The following is a 20,998-nucleotide window of genomic DNA, read 5'->3' on the forward strand; positions in this document are numbered from 1 at the left end:
TTCCAGCAAACTGATTAGTACAACACTGTGCTCTTCAGTCAGTACTTCAAAGGTTTTGAGTTTCTAAGGCGATACCTCGTCAAGCATCCTACTAGAGTTGATCTGCAGAACTTGGATCTTGAAGTGGTGGACCAGGAGATGGCGATTGACGAGGTTGCCCAATCTTCGGCTCCTGAGGATGATGTCCCTGAAAAGGCTCCTGCTGACAATGCTGCTGCTGGTGATGACGCTGCTGTTGGCCCCTGAACTTGATACTTGTGAAAATTTCTTCTTTTCTTATGTTTCTTTTTGGTAGCCCATCATGTTTTGGGCTTTTTGTAAATCTAATTTTAGAACAATTTAATCTATCTTGAGAACAATTTTCATTACCTAGTTTTTATGGGCCTTTAGATGTGAGCCCGTCATTTTTGGGCTTTTAAATTCATGGTTGTGAACTTGCTTGCTTCTGTGACTGTTTACTTACTGGTTCGTCATATGCTTGCGATGTTTTACATTCGTCATATGCTTACGATGTTTTAATTGTAACTTTTCCTCTTCCTTCGTCACTGATCTGCTACTTAGTCTGCAATTCACAACCCTTCAGGGGAGCTTGGATTCAGCGTGAGCTTTGTTTTGATTTGTTAAGAAGTTTTTGTCCCTTTTTTTTTCTTTTCTTTTTTTTTTTTAATTATTATTATCCTCTAAGGGATCTTATCGTTGTATGTGGCTTCATCAGTAACCTACATCCGTAAGGCAGAATCTTGTTACTTAGTTGTTTTGTTGTTTGACTTACACCCACTTTAGGGATTTTGTCATATTTTTGGCTTCGTCAGTAACTTACATCCGTCAAGGCGGAATCTTGTCACTTAGCCTTTTGACTTATACCCATTTAAGGGATTTTGTCACATTTTTGGCTTCGTTAGTAACCTACATCCGTCAAGGCGGAATCTTGTTACTTAGTCATTTGACTTACACCCATTTAAGGGATTTTATCATATTTTTGGCCTCGTCAGTAACTTACGGATACATCCGTCAAGACGGAATCTTGTTACTTAGCCATTTCTGGTTTTATAGCTGACTAGATCTACTTACACGGAGACATTGGATGAATAATTCTTTTATTAATTTCAGGAATGAATACATTCATTTGATACATCTATTGGTGGTACTTCTTTAAGTGCTCAATGTTCCATGGCTAAGGGAGCCTCTGTCCGTTTACGATTTTCAGGTGATAATTGCCTTGTCTAGAGTAGTGGATGACTCGGTACAGTCCTTCCCATGTGAGGCCAAGCTTTCCTTGGGCAAAGTCTATAGTCACTGTGGTAACCTTGCGCAGGACGAGGTCGCCTATGTCAAGTCGTCTGCTAAAACTTTGTCATTCTACTGCAAGCTTTGTCTCTTACTTCGTCCAAGCAATCCAGGTTGATTCACAGGTGATCATCATTGCTCTCTTCTTTGAACACCTCTCGCCTGACGCTGGTTACTCCTACCTCGATCGGGATCACTGCTTCAGTGTCATAGGTGAGCCTGAAGAGGGTTTCTCCCGTTGGGGTTCTTGCTGTGGTTCTGTAAGCCAATAGGACGTTGGGCAATTCCTCTGGCCAGGCACTCTTCGCGTCGTCTAGCTTGGCTTTAATAATCTTGAGCAGTGTTTGATTCGTCACTTTCGTCTGTCCATTCGCCTGGGGATGCCCTGGGGATGAGAATTGGTTCTTGATGCCTAGGCTTGAACAGAATCCCTAAAACCTTGGCTGTCAAACTGCCGCTCATCATCCGATATGATCGTCAATGGAATTCCGAACCTGTAAATTATATTCTTCCACACAAAGCTCCGAATTCTTGCTTCAGTGATTGTTGCTAGAGCCTTTGCTTCGACTCACTTTGTGAAGTAATCAATAGCAACTAGTAGGAATTTTACCTAACCTTTACCTAGGGGCAGTGGGCCAACGATGTTGATTCCCCATTGCGCAAATGGCCACGGGGAGGCTATCGTCGTCAATCTCTCTGCTGGAAGTCACTGGACATTCCCGAATCGTTAGCACTTGTCACACTTCTTGACGAGCTCCACTGCGTCCACCTGCATAGTAGGCTAGAAATAACCTGTTCGAATGACCTTGCTTACCAGGGACCTAAGGCCAGCATGGTCCCCTTAAATCCCTCCGTGGATTTCTTCTAGTATGTACTTACCTTCCTCTTCGTCAACACACTTCAAGTAAGGCATGGAGAAGCTTCTCTTGTATAAGGTGTCATTAAAGATCGTAAATTTGGCCGCTCTCTTCTTGATCTTCTTGGCCTCTTCTGCATTCTGAGGGAGGTGCCCATCCTAGAGGAAAGATAAGATTGGTGTCATCTAGCTGTTCGTGCTCTGGATTGTGAATGTTGGAACTTCTTCAATGCTGGGGTGTTTCTGGACTTCCATTGCCAAGCCCATGCTCATCCTCCCTTCTTCTGATGATGCTAGCTTTGAGACTTCGTCTGCTACCATATTCTGGCTTCTGGGGATCTGTACGAATTCCACCTTATCAAACTCCTGAGTCAGATGTTTCGTCCGCCTAAGGTATTTTTGCATTCTCTCCTCCTTTGCTTCGTACTCTCCCTCGATTTGCTCGATCACTAGTTTTGAATCATTTTGGATTAACAAGTTCCTAGCTCCGAGCGCCTTTCCGAGTCTCAGTCCCATCAATATTCCTTCGTATTCAGCTTCATTGTTGGTAACTGGAAATTTCAGTTGAACTCCGTATTTGAGCACTTCTTCGTCAGTGGTGGTTATGACGACCCCTACTCCCCCTCTCTTATAGGCTGACGAACCATCAGTCTGTATTGTCCATCGCTCAGCTTCGTTGGTGGGACAGTCCTCGTTGAGAAAGGTGAACTCGACGATGAAATCTGCTAAAACTTGTGCCTTAATGGCTGTTTTGGGATGGTATTCAATGTCAAATTGGTTGAGTTCAATTGCCTACGGGACCATTCTTCCAAATGTCTCAAGTTTGTTTTTGGACTTTTTGATAGGTTGGTCTGTCATCACCAGGATAGGATTTGGCTAAAAATACTATCTTAGCTTGCGTAAGGTTACTATTAACGCGAACGCAATCTTTTCATTCCTTGGATACTTAGACTCAGTCTCTTGGAAAGCTTGGCTGACGTAGTAAACTGGGAGCTGTTTTTTGCCTTCTTCTCAAATCAAGGCTGCACTCACTGCTGTAGCTGATACTGCCAAGTACAAATGTAGGTTTTCCCCTTCCTTGGATGGACCTAAGAGTGATGGATTGCTCAGGTAATATTTGAGTTCTTGGAACGCTGCTGGTCCAGGCGAAAGCCTGCTTCAAGGTTTTGAAAAAGGGTAGACATTTGTCCGTTGCTCTAGAGACAAACCTATTAAGAGCTACAATCCTTCCTGTGAGCTTTTGGACTTCCTTGACGTTCTTGGGTGATGCCATATTGATTATGGCTTGCACTTTCTCTGAGTTTGCTTCTATTCCTCTCTAGGGCACCATGAATCCCAAGAATTTCCCTGAAACTACACCAAAAACACACTTGCTAGGATTCAGCTTCATTTGGTATTGTTTGAGGGTGGCAAACGTCTCCTTTAGGTCGTCCAGATGGGCAAGCTCTTCCTTACTCTTGACAAGCATGTCATCCATGTATACTTCCATATTCCTGCCGATCTGTTTGCTGAACATCTTGTTCACTAATCTCTGATAAGTAGCTCCTGCATTTTTTTAATCCAAAAGACATTACCTGATAGCAATAGAGTCCTTGGCTCGTGATGAAAGCAGTTTTCTCTTGATCTTCTTCAGCCATTTTTATCTGGTTGTATCCTGAGAAAGTTTCCATGAACTTCAGCAACTTATGTCCGGTTATAGAATCTATAAGCTGGTCTATCCTTGGTAGAGGGAAACTGTCCTTCGAGCATGCCTTGTTCAGGTCCATGAAATCCACACACATTCTCCACTTCCTATTTGCCCTCTTTACTAGGACGACGTTTGCGAGCCAATCAGGATAGTACACTTCCCTGATGAAGCCAGCTGTCAACAGTTTGGTAACTTCATCTGTAACTGCTTGGTCTCATTTTGGGGCGAAGACTCTCTGTCTTTGTTGGACGGACTTTCTCTCCAGGTTCACATTTAACTTATGTTGAATGACTTCTGGAGATATGCCTGGCATGTCCTCGTGGCTCCATACAAAGACATCTAGGTTCTCTTTAAGGAACTGGACGAGCCTTGTTCTCATCTCTGGACTTAGCGTGGTCCCTCTCCTCGTCGTTTTGGTTGCCTCTCCTTCGGCCAATTCCACTATTTTTAGGGCTTCCATTTTATCTTCTTCCCTCTCTTCGATTATTCATGTATGGTTCTCCTTTGCAGCCAAGACGGCCTGGTAGCACTCTTTGGCTAAGACTTGATCTCCTTTTACTTTGCCGACACCATTATCCGTCGGGAACTTTACCTTTAGGCAATAGGTGGATGTGACTGCCTTCCATTTGTTGAGTGTGGACCTCCCAATGATCACATTGTAAAATGAGGGCAGTCTACCACCAACAAGTCTAACTGACATGTCAACTGCCTCAGGTAGGTCCCCACTGTTATTGTTAACGTCACTATGCCTTTGGGATATACCTTGTCTCCACTGAAATTGACGAGGGGGGAGTCAAATGAGCGTAGTCTCCTTGGATCTAGCTTTAGCTGTTGAAAAGCAGGAAGGTAGATGATGTATGCGAAGCTACCATTGTTCACGAGGATCCTTTTGGTGTTGAATCTCTCTATATTCAGCATTATGACCAAAGGGTCATTGTGAGGTTGCTTCACTCCCCTGGCACCTACTTCATTGAAGGACATATCCTGGTCCGTTCGTTTTTGCTTAAACGGAGGTATCATGTGGATGCTATTTACCTATCTCTGGCATGCTTTATTAAGGGATCTAAATGACTCTCCTGTGAAGGGCCCCCCTACAATCGTCTTTATCTCCCCAATCACATCTTGTGGAGGCTAGGATGGACGATTATCACTCCTGGATAAGGACTCATGTTGGCTCTTATTGTTGTCTCTGAACTTACTATACTCCCCCTTCTTCACATATTTCTACAGTTTCCCTTTCCATATCAACTCCTCTATTTGCTCCTTTAGGTCCCGACAATCTTCTGTGTTGTGACCATAATCCTTGTGAAATCGGCAGTACTTATTCTTATCATGGATGTTAGAGGACGAATGTAATGGTCTCGATCATTTGAAGTAGTGCTCATCCTTAATCTGCATTAAAATTTTGTCAACAGGCATAACTAGAGGGGTAAATTTTACCGTCCAAGGACCTTTATCTTCTTTTCTTCTGTTCTCGTCATTGGTCCTACGATCTGGACGCTCCCTCTTTTTTCCCCTACACTCATCGTCTTTCCTTCCTTTGTCTCCTGGCTTCTCTACATCCCTTATGGCTACTAATGCGTTTTCAGCATTCATGTACTTTTGTGCTTTCAGGAGCATCTCTACTATTGTCTTTGGAGGATTCTTCATGAGTGAAGCCACGAGATCTCTGGATCTCAGTCCCGCTTTAAAGGTCATCAGTTGCACCTTGTCTTCAACTTCACCAACCTCCAAGGTCTCCCGAGTAAAGCGTTTCATGTACGACCTTAGGGTTTCCTTCTCTTCCTGCCTAATGGTGAGTAAATGGTCCGCTGGCCTCTTAAGACGCTGCCCCCCAATAAAGTGACACGAGAAGGCATTGCTCAACTGCAAGAAGTTGTCAATGGATGATGTTGGCAACTTTGTGAACCATTCCCTTGCAGCTCCTTTGAGAGTGGTGGGGAAGGAACAACACAGTATCTCGTCGGGGGGCTGTTGAAGGCCTAGCGTCATTTTGAAAGTATTTAGGTGATCATGAGGGTCTTTGAGCCCGTCGAAAGGCTCAAGTTAAGGCAGATAAAATTTCGATGGCACTGGACATTCAAGGACTGCTGTAGTAAAAGGCGAATCCATGGCCCTTACCATTCTATCCACACTCCGATCCATTTTCTCCTTGATGGAATTCCTTAACTCGTTCATCTCTTTCCTCATCTCTCGAAGAAGATCTAAATTTTGTTCATCTGGAGTAGTAGGTCTTTGAAGATTACTTCTTCTATGGCTGTCTCCCTCACCCTTCGGGTTGTCCTTGGACCAATTCTTCTCCTGTTGAGCCTATTGAAGCTGTAGCTTCATTTCCTAATTTTTCCTGGTAAGCTCTTCAACGATGGCTGCAAGAGCTTGGACTTGCTGAGCCAAGGCTGCGGAATCTTAATTAGACTCCATCTGAGTGTAAAGGTTGATGGAAACTGCGTTTTCGAATATGAATACGAAAATGTTCTCACAGACGGCGCCAAACTGATGAAGCGTGACTTCGTCAGTCGAATTGAATGTGCCCAGATGGATCCAAATTCTCGCCTGGATACCTGTGTAGATGACGAGACTGCTTCCGTAAGGGTGGTCACCGGTGTGGTGTCTGCCACAACATCTCCGATGCCAAAGTCAGAACAAAAGAATATAGTATAAAACAAAATAGTAAAAATAGCAATCACTATCCTTTTAGAGTGTCTCTAATTTCTGTCCCTTGTGTTGGCAGTGTGGGGGCTTTATATACGTTGCCTTCGATTCTAGCCGTTGTGATTGGCATTGTGATGTTAATGTCTTCCTTTGGTAATGCCTCCTGCTTGTAATGGGGCTTTTAATGTGCTCTCAACGGTCTGTACAATTGGTTTTATAACCGTCCGAGGTATTATTGGTGGCATTGAATGATCCAACTATCTTCGTCAGTGACGTGGGTAAGGGTTAGGCTCTTCTTTGGGGAATGGTCTCGTAGTCTTGCTTATCTCGTCTGTAGTCAATTTCGTCAGTCCTATCACATACATTTTTTATAAATATAATATCTAATAACCTTTGATATAAATATTAGTAATATATAGTAAAAAAATTATCAAAAATAAAAATTGTATATTTTACCTATTAGGTAAGTGTAATTGTATAATGCTTGTAAGTTTAAAATTTACATAAATATATACATTTTATATAATTATGTTGTGCTTTATAAAATACATAACTATGATAGTTATGATCAATGATGTACATGGCTCAATCAACGTACATCTAAAAATTAAAAACCAAAAACCAAAAAGCACAAGAATAGTAAATTAATCTTGCTTATATCTTTTGACATGTAAATAAAAAAATTGTTTGTAAATCAATGGTCTTATTTCTTTTAAGATCAATTAATTAATTTTGATAATTCAAATATTTTTTTAGCAATAAAAGAAAAGCACCTAGGCATGCTTTGTACTTCTTAAGTGAGTGTTTGGATTGCAAGGAAACTGGCGTTTTTCTGCGTTTACGTTTTGCTCTACTGGGACCCACGCGCACGCGAGCTGAAGAAAAACGCAAGTCTGCTGCTGCTGAGAAACGCAAATTTCCTCCTACACGCACCATTTCACTTATCCTATAACACTGGAACAGAACATCACCAACGGTCATTCAGCTCTACGCACCGTTTCATTTAAAAAGCTCTACGCACCGTTTCAATTAAAAAGCTCTACGCACCGTTTCAATGCAAGAGCTGAAACAATCAACCCATTGCCTCTTGCGCGTACTGTTCATGTCTCAAAATGCTGAGGAAAACGGTGCATAAGCAAAAGCTGTCAAAACAGAGCATCAACGGTACGCAGTCCATTGTAATGGCTATTTCCATTCTCACGACTTCTGCTTTTTCTCTCAACTACCAGTGGCAGAATGCTTTCAATCCCCTTCAATGCTCCGTCCAATTCGTCTTCAATGTCGTTCACCTACCCACCAACCAGCAAGATATCAAAACAGAGCACAGCAATTGATTACTGCAAACCTAGTAGGCAGAACCAAAAGAAAAGATCCCCTCTGTTCAACAAACGCTCGAGCTCACCTTCTCTCCGCTTGGGTCATCGTCGCCGCCACTCCCCATCTCTGCATTCACGGGTAAGTTGTTTTCCATGAAGCTTCATCAATTTGTGTTTTTTTGGGTTTAACCGTTTGTGTGTGGTTTTTGTATTCAACTTCTGTGTGTTCTCTGTTGTGTTTTCCATGACACTAGTGTGGGTTTATTGATCCTTTGTCTAATACCAAAACGCTCACTTAGTGCCTCTGTTGGATATATCATTGTTTACTTTGCATTTTTCAGATGAGTTTACTTTGCATTTGGATACACCATTTCTGTTACTTTGCCTAACTGAATGCATCCAAACTGTTTGTTTAAATGCCTCAATGAGTATAGAAGGTAGTTGTATGAAGCTTCATCAATTTGTGGTTTTTTGGGTTTAACCGTTTGTGTGTGGTTTTTGTATTCAACTGCTCTGTGTGGTTCTATCATATTATTGCATCATAATTACAAAATATATATTTGATTTTCTTAATTATAGTCAAATCAAAGTTCAAAATTTGTAAAATTCTTCTTAATAACAGTTTGTAGACTTTTTCCCTACTAATCATATAAGGGTGGAATAAGATTTTTTTTGTTGATCTTCTGTTGTGTTTTCCATGACACTAGTGTGGGTTTATTGATCCTTTGTCTAATACCATTATTTCTCTTAGTGCCTCTATTCTATTTGGATATACCATTGTTTACTTTGCATTTTTCATATGAGTTTACTTTGCATTTGGATACACCATTTCTGTTACTTTGCCTAACTGATTCTAAAATGCACCTAAACTGTTTGTTTAAATGCCTCAATAAGTATAGAAGGGAGTTGTAGGAAAAATGGTTAAGCAGAAGAAATCAATGGAGGGTGGTAGTAATGATGAAAGAGCTGACTGGAAAGACCCTAAGGAACTAGAGGCTTTTTGTCGGTTTTGTGCTGTTTAAGTCATGGCGGGCCAAAGGAAGCCTACTGGATTTTTGTCCAAAATTGGGATTAGTGAACTGATTCGGCAGTTGGGTGAGATTGAAAAAGTAGTGACTTGGCTGCAGATTAAAAACAAATGGGATCATTTGAGAAAAAGGTGGAAGATTTATAACAAGTGTTTGGAGAATGAGACTGGGTTGGGTTATGATCCTGGAACTGGAATGTTTGACGCACCTGATGAGTGGTGGAATCGAAAGATTGCGGTTAGTTTTGATCAATACATAATTGTGAAAAAATTTAGTGTCTAAAACTATATTCTTGTGTTCTAACTACTGGTTGTCCACATGTAGGCATGTCCCGATGCAAAAACCTTGAAAACGAATGGTTTGCCTAATCGTGAGCTTCTGAACATCATGTTTGGAGGCACGGCTGCAACGGAGAAAAATGCATTCTGCACGAGTGGTCCAATACCAACGGAAACCACCGAAGGGTCTGGGGACTTCGGTAATAGTATAGAATTTGTTGACCCCCAATGTGAACCCGTTGTGAATGTTGACACAATGGAGGTTGAAGGTCCATCATCGTCAAGGGTAGGACCAGCAGTGAATAAGGGGAAAGGCCTAGCAACCAGTGTCCACATCTTCAAGCCAATTTCCAAGAAACCAAAAAAAAAAGCGTTCAACCGTGCAAGAGATGTCGGACTCTTTGAAGAGTATCTCAAACGTTATTGTTGAAAGATCTAGTCTAAGTGCCCGTACACCATCTGCTCCCACAGCAACGGCTCAGGTTAAAGAAATTCTGGACATGGTGTTGAGTCTTCCCGGGGTGTACTCGGGTCATTACCTTCATTTGTTCAGCACTATCTACTTCATGGAAAAAGAGCCGGGTAGACACATGTTTGCAGCACTTTCCGATAACAAGGATATCCAGCTAAAGTGGCTAGAAAAAGAGTACCAAAGGCACCCTGATTATCATTTTTCGTGAAGGAACAATAGATTGTCTCGATAGGGTTGTGTAGGCTTGGTGTAGTAATCAAACTTTTAGTGTTGTACCTATTGCACTATTATATTTCTTTCTTTTTTATTGGTAGGAACTAATGCTTGTTATGAGTGTGTATGTAAGACAATGCTCATCATTCCTATGTGTTTGAGCTATATTTATATATGTTTGTCCAATGCTTCTTTTATCTGAATTTTGCATTTAATATTTTAGAATTCAGCCCTTCTCTTGCTGGTAACTGGAGTTTGTGATGGATGGTTGAGTTTGCTAGACGCAAGTTAGGAATTAATGGAGAAAATGAGCCATTTTGTTTTGAACTCAAAAGGATTATAATACTATCTTTTGGCTCTACCTTCACTTCATGTATTTTGATCTACATTGGAACATTCTATAGTATGATCTGCTTTTGTTTCCAGATTTATTTTTTTGATTTTATATGAATGTGTATATACGTTGTAATTTTAGTTGGGTTATAAGAGAGAGCTTAACTTCAATATTTTAGGTGTGTCAATATTTTATTTGGATGTTTTGTCTTACTGTTCTTCTTATTTGAACATGGCATTGCCATCATGAATCTAGGTTGGTTTAATAAGAGCTGCCCTGTGTGATTTCGTAAATCTGTTGGTCTGCATAATTTTTGAGATGCCTGCATATTGCTGCCTGCATTGCTGGTTCTGTATTGCTGGTTCTGTATTGCTGCCTGCGTATTTTTTTTTATTTTTTAAATCAAAGATTATTTATTTCATGAAATTTGTGGAGTGGCTTTTGAGATTAACATTTCTTGGTCTTCTATGTGTCTTGGTTCTTTCTGTCAAAATGTGGTTCATAAGCCACGCAAGCCCTTTAATTGGCTGGTTGTGTAATCACTTTTGTTGGTGCTGTAGATTCAACTGGTTGAGGTGAATAGTTGAATTTGTATATATGGATATGGAAGCTCATTTCCACTACTAGTAGTTTTAGAGAGAGGCATTTGGGTTCTTTTTTTTTGGGGACTCACTGTAAAGTTCTCTTAGACAGTGGAATGCATGGTTAACCATAATTTAAATCTGCTAATATATAAGAAATTGGAATGCTTTACCATGACTCTTGTGTTCATTTATGTCTATAGCTGTTTTAGATGCCTAGTGTTCTCCAATACCCAGCTCAAATTTGTGAGTAATTCTAAATTGTTTCAATTAGCCAAGGAAAGTAGGGAAACGGACCCAATATTTGCTTAACTGTCAAAGAAGCCAAATAGAGAATGTTTTGAGCCGGCACTATAGAAAAGGAAAGTGCCGGGCCTTTTAGAGTTTTATGTAATGTGAAAAAAGAAAAAAAATAAAGCATCTAAATTTGATTTTAGAGTATGTTTGGGATTTTATCACTTTAATTTTCTTTCTCTCTCTTTTGTGTGAACCCGCATGAACCTTTTTTTCCCTTTCTGGACAATGAGTTAGGATCATTGGGAAGCAAAATTGCAGTATAACAAGGCTTGTTTTGTGCTTGATGAATAAAATGGTACCAACCTATATGGCAATGATGTCACTGTGTGGGTTAATAAGCAGAACCACAGTAGGGTGATGGTGGAGGTTTACTCACATGATTCTAGCTCTATAGGTCGTTGGGGTGGATTCCCCTATCAGTTACTGAGTAGGCTGATTATTTGGCTATTATAGGTGCTCAATCAACTTCTCATTTTTATAAATTTTTAGGAATAAGGTTTGCCTAAGTTTTCCCCTCTTTTTGATATGTTCTTAGTTTTGATTTTGGTCATCTAGTTGTTTGTTTGTTCATTGTGTTTTTCTCTTTTTTGGGTTGTCTTTTATCTACCTTTTCTCTTTTGGAGATCTCTACCCGATCCCTTGTATCTTTCTCTCAATATTTATTTTTATTTTCCTTTGAAAAAGGAAAAAGTTCTATAGCCTTCCCTAGATATTGGAGCAAATGGCCAAAGTTACAAGAGTAGGGTACTTTGTGTACACAGCCTCTGTACATGAGGTGGATTAGGGGACCCCCTTCAATTGATAAGAGTGGGCATACTAGGCATTAGGAGCTACCTATGGTCTGAAATGGTGGTTTTCTAGTAAGCTGTTAGGAGAGGAGAGGAAGAGCCTAGCTTTGTTTGGATATGGCCTTGTGGCATGAGTAGTTTTTGGGTAAGTAATATTTTTAAGATTGAAGGCAGATGCTTGTGGTGGCATGAGTAGTTTACTGCTTAGATGTGGCATGAAGTGGTGCTGGTGCTAGGTTAACCATAGTGGGATTGAAACAGTAGAAGTTAGGAGTTATTATACCACAATTTGTTTTTTGGTTTAATGGTAGTCATCTTAAAATTTTGTCCAGAAGAGCATGCTCATTGTTAGAGTTTGTAACTTTTGAAATGTCCCCATAACTCCAATGGCTAGTCATATGAGTTAGCCCAATTTCATACCTTTTTATGTAATTAGTGTTTTGACAACCTTTCTATTGAGGTGTATTTTAAAGTAAGTTTGTTTTTGACATCCTTTGTTTTCTCAATGACCATGTTTTCTACAGAAAGTTATATTAGTTGCAACATTCAGCTTGAGGTGGTTTTGTTTGGTTGGCCAAATTTTAACCAGTTCATTTTTAGAAACTTCTACTTATGGGAGCATGGTCCTTCATCATCAATGTCATCACTGATGGAATCTTCCATGCTCCCTTTTAGCTATATCACCTGGATCATTTGAATGAATAATGACCCATTCTCCACTTGTAAAAAAGTCACATTTACTTGACTCATAATTCCAAAAAAATAAAAGAAAAAAAAGGACAATGTTCGGCTGATATATCACATGGTCATGGATGTGCTTTGATCAAATAAAATATTAATACATTAAATATATATATGTATATATATATTGATGTCTACCTTGAATGTTTTATTGTTATTGCTTAGACTATTTTCTGATTATTATTTTTTATTGGTTGTATAGCATTAGATATCATCCGTATTTCAAGGCTCTGAATTGTAAGCTCGATATCTTTTGGATCATTGTTCAATATCTATAAAGCAGTCTCAAGGTATACAAAAAGGATGGATTTGCTAAACGACTCATCTGATTCCCAGCACAAGTGAGTTTCTATACTTTCCCTTGTAGATGTGAATCTTAATTTTTAGAAATATTGGATGAAATCGTGAAAGCATATGCTTAGGATTGTTAATTTATTGGTACGACCATAGTTTGAGCCTAGTACCAGTTTGAGTTCCAATAAAATTTAACAACTTGTTTTTAGGCTACATATTATAGTATCACATGAATAAATGTACATGCAATTAAAGTCGGTAACATATGCAGCGACGCAGACTTCGATCTGAGTGACGACATTGTACTCGCAGCATATCTAGCCGGGTGTGCATGTCTAGCTTACGTGAATACCTATATGACCAAAGTACCATTGCATACGAATATACAAACTGGCTTAGAATGGGTACAATATATTTTAACTGGACATGAGGAGAAATGTCGAAGAAATTTTAGAATTTCAAGCTATGTGTTTAGACAATTGTGTAATACACTGCGCCAGTATGGATATTACGGTACCAGAGGTGTTTGTGTGGAAGAGTCTCTGGCAATGACATTGATGATACTTGGTCATGGTGAGGGTAACAGAATGGTGCAGGAAAGATTTCCGCACTCGGGTGAGACAGTGCATCGACACATGGGCACGGTAGTTACATTATTAGCCACCGTTATGGCACGGGACATTATCCAACCTGCTGATCGTACATTTCGAGACGTGCCAGAACATATTCAACATTCAGATCGATATTGGCCACATTTTAAGGTATTTTGTGAGTTTAGTATCTTCACTTGATTTAAGTTAAATTATCTTTATGGTCATACCACGTATTTTATTTCACATGGTATTTTTGTCCCAATGGTTAGGGTTGCATTGGTGCAATTGATGGGGTCCATGTCCCCGTGGTCATTGATGTTAAGGACCAGCTCCCATACTATGGCAGGAAGGGGATCACCACAACAAATTGCATGTGCGCATGTGACTTTGACATGAAGTTCACATTCGCATGTGTTGGATGGGAAGGATCAGCGCATGACACGAGGATTTTTTACAGTTGCCTCAATAATGAGAGTTACAACTTTCCGAAAGCTCCAGGTGGTTTGTAAATATTCAGTTTAATTACAGTATTAAAGTATGTATTAATGTAGTGAAAATACTAATGTAATAAACGTTTTCATTTGCAGGGAAGTATTATTTGGTTGATTCAGGATACCCTATGAGGAAAGGGTTCCTTGCACCATATAAGGGGGAGAGGTACCACATTGGAGAATTTCGGCCTTCTGAAGTGCTGCATCATCCAGAGGAGAGGTTTAATTATCTCCATTCATCACTCCGTTCGGTCATAGAATGAACTTTTGGAGTTTGGAAGAATAAATGGAAAATTTTGAGACATATGCCACATTTTAAGATGCACACTCAAAACTTGGTCATTGTTGCTACAATGGTTCTTCACAATTTCGTTAGAACACATGAGATAAACAATGATGCTGAATGTTCAGGATCTACAGAGGGCACATCATTTGGTAGTGAGACAGGTCATTACGATGCCATGGCAGAAACAATCTCAATCTTGGACGAACCTCAGATGAAACAGGTTCGTATGCGTATCACAAGATCGATATGTGCGGACGATAACTGACTTTTGTGGGGATCATAATTGATGGTTTTTTGAGTTTGTGGATTTGTTTTGTTATGAATCATAAGGATCAAGTGTTAAATCTGTATCTTAGAAACTTTCATGACACTTGATAGTTTATCCAAATTCACACAAAAAGTGTTTTGTTGTTGGCATCGACTATGTATTTTTCACAAGTAGAAATAAGACCAATTATCACTTTCGTACTACAGTGCTCGCATTGTACTCTTTCTGATACGTTAGTGTGAAAAGATGAAGTTCACACTCAAAACAGATTTCCAATGAGTTATAAAATAAATTTGCATAATATAAAGGCAAAAAAAAAAAAAAAAATACACAACGTGTTCAAATAGATTGTAAAATATTCCAAATAATGACATTAATCAGGAAACTTGATTTAAAAAAAAGCCATTCAGGCAGAATAATATCAAATAGAAAAGAATCAATAGAATAATATCAAATACAAAAGAATCTACATCAAGCCCTAAACAAATTTTAGCTATCCCCAATAATTAAGATTGTACTCTTTCTACTACTTTGCAACCTAGCTTTGGGTCAGAGACACTACTACTCTCTCTAACATTATAGAGCAAAGCATCACACCCAATTAAAACTACATGAAAAAAGCCATCATATTGGTTTGTACGAAGATCTAGTCCCTCTGAAAGTCCACACCATCTTGGATCATGGGATACAATTTCTTTACACTTGTATTAAATGCTTCGAGCTCTTTCAAAACTGTAAATCTTCCAGTTGAATATAAATTTCTAATTTCACTATTAATGCTAGTTTGCAAACCGGTCAAAGCTTGTGCCCACAAATATTTGTCATCAACATTCAAATCAAACAACTTTCTTCGAAACCCGGAGAAGGCTGAAGCAAAGACACTGCAGATAACAGCAGAAAACTTCAATCAATAAAAAACTTCACTCTTATTTAGCCCAAAGATCACTTTTTTTCCAGCAAAATAACATTTTTTTAGGGTAAGTAAGAATATAACAGGAATTGAAATTCCAAATTCCAAATCTTTATTCTTGCCCAAGACCCAATATAGCAACATCCCTCCACCCAACTGAGTCTAAAATACTGAGCTGACCATTTCAGTATTTCACTAATTCTATAGAATTAACCCCCAAATTTTTAAAAAGAATCTAACTTTATCATTTCATTTACTTTTCCTTAGTTTTCTGAGTAACCAAACAGGAAGATAATGACCAAAGCTGAGATAGTAGTAATGCACTTATAAATGATATTACTGAATTTACAGTGACATATAAGAGTGAAATCAGATATTATTCCCTCCTCATTAAGCTTGATGTTTGATGCTCAGAAGTAATTGCTTATAGAACTTGAAAGTTCAAAAACGTGTACAAAAACACTTTTGAACGTTTAGACCCCCAAAAACCAACTTGACCAACACAAGCAATATGTCAAACAACTAGTGTGCGGAAACTTAACATATGCTATAATATGGAATTGGTTAAACAACTATCTAAGCCATAACAAAATAAACCACAGCAGATAATGTAAAGGCAGAGATAGAGAGGAAGGAAGATGCAAACACAGAGATAACACCAGATGTGTTATCGAAGAGGAAACCGAAGACCTCGGCGAAAAACCTCTCCGCCGCCCTCCAAGCGGTAATCAATCCACTAGAAAATACAGTTGGGATACAAGGACAGCAATAGACCCTCCAAGCCTAATCTACCCAATGCACCTAAGCCCTCCAAGCTTCTTGCTCCAACGAGGTTGCGCCGAACCCTTTTCTTTTCTAGCTTTCCGGATTCCGCTACTACACCGTAGCATCAACCAATAAAGATTGGCTCCTTCCTAACTGCTTCCCAGAACTCCAAACGTCTGTCTCACAGAGATGATAATGGTGAGAACCAGGTTTGGTATAATGGCCTCTCAAGGATTTGACAATGGAGAGGAAGAGAGTGAGGGATTTTGATGAGACTCTAAGGTAGAGATTGTGGGTGAGACAATCTGGTTTTTCTTTAGGGTTTCTCTCTCAAAATTCTCTCTGGAAGCTCTCTTTCAATCGTGGGTTAAAAGGGTATTTATACTGGAGTGAAGAGGAATGCGAAACGTCAGGTTTTTCCAAAACAGGGGTGGCTCGCGGCTTGACCTCGCGGCTTGACTAAGTCGCGAGTTCCAGTCGCGAGTTAACCGTATGGCCAGTTGTCCTGTTTTGTCCTGTAGTGCTCCAGCTAGCATGACTGTTCATCTTCCAGCATGCTTGGCACGTGTGCAGATTCTGGCGGGTTGAAGCCGCGAGTCCAGCCGCGAGTTCCAGCCGCGACACTCTGTTTTCTTGCACACTCTTGAGCAATCTTCACACTATCTCACTCACTACCCTTACAACAATCCCACCTAAATACAGGGTTACTAAATGCTGAATTACAAGCAAATTTGGCACGGAATAAAGCCAATTAGATGGTTGAATAAATTCAACCTTACAGAACTCTACAATCATACTTAGCAAAAATTCAAGATCAGTAATATTGTTGCCATTAATTACTGTCAAGTAGACATTCGACCATGCTTATAGAAACTTTCCTCAACTTGGACAAATAACTAACACAAGTGCAAACGATCCATTTCCCTCCCCAATAGTCTTGAATCATCAAGATTTTTTGGAAAATAAAAATCTAAACTAACTGGAATTACATATTAGCATTCATCATCTTTTGAGAAAGATGATCAAAGAAATTCTTTTATTTTTCTCCTTTAAAGTCCCTTTAAGAGCTTTTAGCTTGTTGTATAGCTTAAGCATGGGAACACATTTCACATCAATATCCCAGACATTTTTGATCCACAGAAGAAAATTTTTATGTGCATTTATTAATACAATATTGTTAACAGAGATTATTAAAGGGTAAAAAAAGTAGAACTGCACAATATTATCAAAAAAATTATTATTATAAGGCAAAAAAGTAGAACTGCACAGAGCACAACTATTGCCTTTTATTAATTCAACATATTAATTACCAAACATAGGAAATATACATCATCTCGAAAAGTAAGATGATCTCTTCTTCAATCGCTAGGTAGAAGCTAATCACTCTCATGCATCGACTCATCAAACTTCAAAGCTCTCAACTTTTCACCATTTTAGCTTTGCAGAGAAGTACTGTAACAAGTTAACCCATAGAACAAATAAGAAACCAGTAATTGAGGTGATAAAGAAACTTGTAATCTTCAAATGCTACTGAATTTCCCATTTCTTCTTGAATCTTTTTCCCCCTAATTAAACAAATTATCAAAACCCACCAACAAAACCCAACATCTATAGCATACAAGATAAACAAAAAGAACTAATGCATGTGTGTGAGTACATATACAAAAATGGATACATAAAAAATTCTATATGTAGATGAAGATCTGAAAAAAGAAGTTATTGGAGCTGGGAAAATTAGGGTTTTTGGAGGTGGAAAGTGGGGAGAGAGGAGGACTCACCTTGGACTTTGAAGAATTTGAAAAACCTATTCTCTTTCTCTCTCTGTGTTTCTTTGATCAAACCTTGGCTTGGTGTGAGTGTGGTCTTTTTTTTCTCGGGGGCTGAATGTAATCAAAAACTATCAAAATATATAATAATATATCGAGCAAATTCACACCGATGTCCAAGAAAAACCATCAGGAAAACCATAAGAAAAAGCACCAATTTCCTGCACTTATTTGAACACGTCTTTAACTAATTTATGCACATGGGCTAAGTAAGTAACTGATTGCAAGCTTTGCTCATCTCAATAAAATTCATAACCAACAATCCAGTATTACTTTAACCCAAAGCACATAATAACAATCCAGTAATCCACATATAAAATCGTATCATCTTCAAAAGCAGGATATTTAAGAATAATATAGGATGCTATCAATCCAGTATTACCTTATGTTACGAATTTTATAATGGCAAACTTTTCCATAATGAAAGTATGAATGAATCTGCCTTCCTTTGCAACTACATTCAAGAAATGAAAAGGACTCAGATTTCATAGATTTCACACTCCAGTCCACACATTTCAGGTATAAAACCTCTAGCTCTAAAAAACCAATAGGGTCAGGACTCAGCTCTATCAGATTATTCTAGCAATCCACAATCCCTAATCAAAGGAGAAAGATCATCTAGAAAATATTAAAAATATTAATTCATGAAATTGCATATGATAAATGTCTTTAAAATATTTAAATGCTAAAGTCACTCAACAAAAGTCGGGCAATGCCCTCTTACTTGGAAAGTGCATTTTTATCAAAGTGCAAAACTCTTCTTCATTTGAAGCACAGAATGAAGAACACCACAATTGAAAATCAAATAAAGAGAGGGCATTCACAATTCTAACATCTTTGTTGAGAATATTTGGGATCACAGTATATGTCAAAAATAAAATTAAAAGAAAAACATTGTCAAACGAAACAGAGAGATTGAAAGAAACATTACATTTTCTGAGCAACCATTGCCAGCCTTCTGAACACTTTCAATGGTTAACTGAAACAATTAAATTATGGGCACTGCAAAAGACAAAACCAATGGATATTATCACTGGGAAAAAATAAAAATTAAAAAAAAAAAAAAAAAACCGAGCAACATTTATGGAATTTTAAAAATCGATTGGAAAGGGGAAAAAATTACCTTCAGTATTGGGTAATATGACATCCATTTGCAGATAAAACCAAAAATCTTGCTAATCGAACAATTTGCATTCCCATATATTTATGGGAAGAGATGTGTCATGGGTCGGAGCTCGAGGGACGGAGGGAAAAGGGTGAAATGGGTTTCTAGAAGGAAGAGAAGACGCCGGCGTCGGATTGGTGTTGTCTTCCGATAGATGGATTTCTCACCTGGGCTCTTCGCCGGCGTCGGACCGATGTAGGTCTTCCTTCATCAATCTCGGATGGGCGTGGAACTCTTCGCAGCAGAGGCTTAGCTAGGGTACGGTGAGGAGTGGAAAAGAAAATCAGAGTAAAATTTTGGTATTTATATGCTACAGTAATTTCAGCAGCGCTACAGTACTTTCAGCCAAATTTATCACACGCGTTTTCCTATTTATTTGCTACAGTGTTTTCAGTTTTCAGTTTTCAATTTCAGCAAAAATAAGCTCAATTCAAACGGACCCTAAGAAAGCCTTAAAAAAATACCGCGTCTAAAGGATACTTCATTAAATAAGCTTTTTTTTTTTTTTTTTTTTTTTTTTTTTTTTTGGGGCCAAGCAAAGGCTCTGACCTTGGGGCTTTGAACTTTAAGCACACCTAAGTGCGCTTTTAACAACAGTAGTTGTAAGTATCAAATTGACTAATCAAAGTCGAAGAGTTGGAAGAGAAAGATCCAGTGCTGTTGTGAAGATCTCGGTCCACTGAGAATTGAAGCGTCAAGTGAGATAATTAAAGAGCATTAAAATGGACTTAGAGAGAAGCTTGCTCGACATTCATTAGACACTTTGGTAGAGAAATTATTCACTTTGGAAGGAGTTCTCCCTTCTCTCACATCAAACTTGGGCCCCACGTTGCGGTTCCTATTCATAAATTACGAAGTAATTGCATATACGGATATACTTGGCACAGTTTTGGTAGTGGTAAAGTTTTTTACAAACTCAGTTTTTTTTTTTTTTTTTTTTTTTTTTTTTTTTAACAACCTCAGTTGGAACTACTTGTAAACAATTTGTTGATCATTATTATAAATTCAGCGAGTTGCAAACTTCAATTTAGTAATTTTCGCCATCCAACTTATTGGGCATTGTAGAGTTAATTTCTAGGGAAATAAACTCAAAGAGGATAATTTTGTGTCTGGCAAGAACAATTGAAGCTTTTGTGATACATCGGACATCAGACCCCAGGCACAACAATGCAAAAGGTGCTAAACTTAATTGCATTGTGGTTTTCAGTTTATGACACAGAGAAGGAGGTAATAATTAGGGTGGGTTTTGAAGGGGACAAAAGGGTGCACGGAGGAAAATCGCAGTTTTAGGATATGTCATGCATTCATGGACCTGGGGCCTAATTTAACATGCTAGCGAGCATTATAAGCATCAGTCTAGGAAACTAACATTTCAACAAACATTTAACTAAACCCCATTAATATGGTGGTGCATCAGCTTAACAAACGAACATGCAAACTTAACAAGTGAATAGTAAGTCAATACCTTTATCAAGCTATTTCATATTAACGAAACTAAATAAATCTTTCGGCTAAAATGCAAAACTCATCATCTAAGAGGCTGTTTGGATCACTTTTTTTCATCACTCAATTTTTGTCACTCGTCACTCATCACGCATCACTTTAAAATACCACACCCGTTTGGCACCATCACTCACTTGTCATCACTCAATATTTTTCACACTGTTTGTGGGTCCCATACCTATCACTCGATGAAGTTTTTTTTTTCACCCAGTACCTAGATGACCCGAATCTAGTGAAAAAAATAAATAAAATAAAATTGGTCAAAAGGTGCGGCTGAGTTATGACTAGTGGGTCCACTATGTGCGTTTAATTACAAAAATGCCATTGAGTTATGAGTTATGGAAACTAAAAACACCTAAAATGTGTT

General features: G+C 38.7%; 1 protein-coding gene and 1 long non-coding RNA gene across 4 annotated transcripts; both read right to left on the reverse strand.

The window, feature by feature from the left end:
- Window positions 1-5,195: 5,195 nt before the first annotated feature.
- On the reverse strand, window positions 5,196-5,822 carry LOC126703801 (uncharacterized). The gene has a single exon (XM_050402873.1). The coding sequence runs from the start codon at window positions 5,820-5,822 to the stop codon at window positions 5,196-5,198; it is 627 nt and encodes a 208-aa protein (XP_050258830.1).
- A 9,064-nt stretch (window positions 5,823-14,886) lies between these two features.
- On the reverse strand, window positions 14,887-19,522 carry LOC126703493 (uncharacterized). Of its 3 annotated transcripts, XR_007648102.1 has the most exons (4): window positions 18,895-19,522; window positions 17,916-18,017; window positions 17,448-17,589; window positions 14,887-15,343 (listed from the first exon to the last, which is right to left on the reverse strand). It is a non-coding gene; the product is annotated as an uncharacterized LOC126703493 (long non-coding RNA). The 3 variants fall into 3 exon arrangements; XR_007648101.1 differs by lacking the exon at window positions 14,887-15,343 and having other exon boundaries at window positions 17,400-17,589; XR_007648103.1 differs by lacking the exons at window positions 14,887-15,343; window positions 18,895-19,522 and adding an exon at window positions 18,346-18,435 and having other exon boundaries at window positions 17,400-17,589.
- Between the last annotated feature and the right edge of the window lie 1,476 nt (window positions 19,523-20,998).

Source organism: Quercus robur, chromosome 10 (genome assembly GCF_932294415.1).
Source record: "Quercus robur chromosome 10, dhQueRobu3.1, whole genome shotgun sequence".
Classification (NCBI taxonomy): Eukaryota; Viridiplantae; Streptophyta; class Magnoliopsida; order Fagales; family Fagaceae; genus Quercus; species Quercus robur.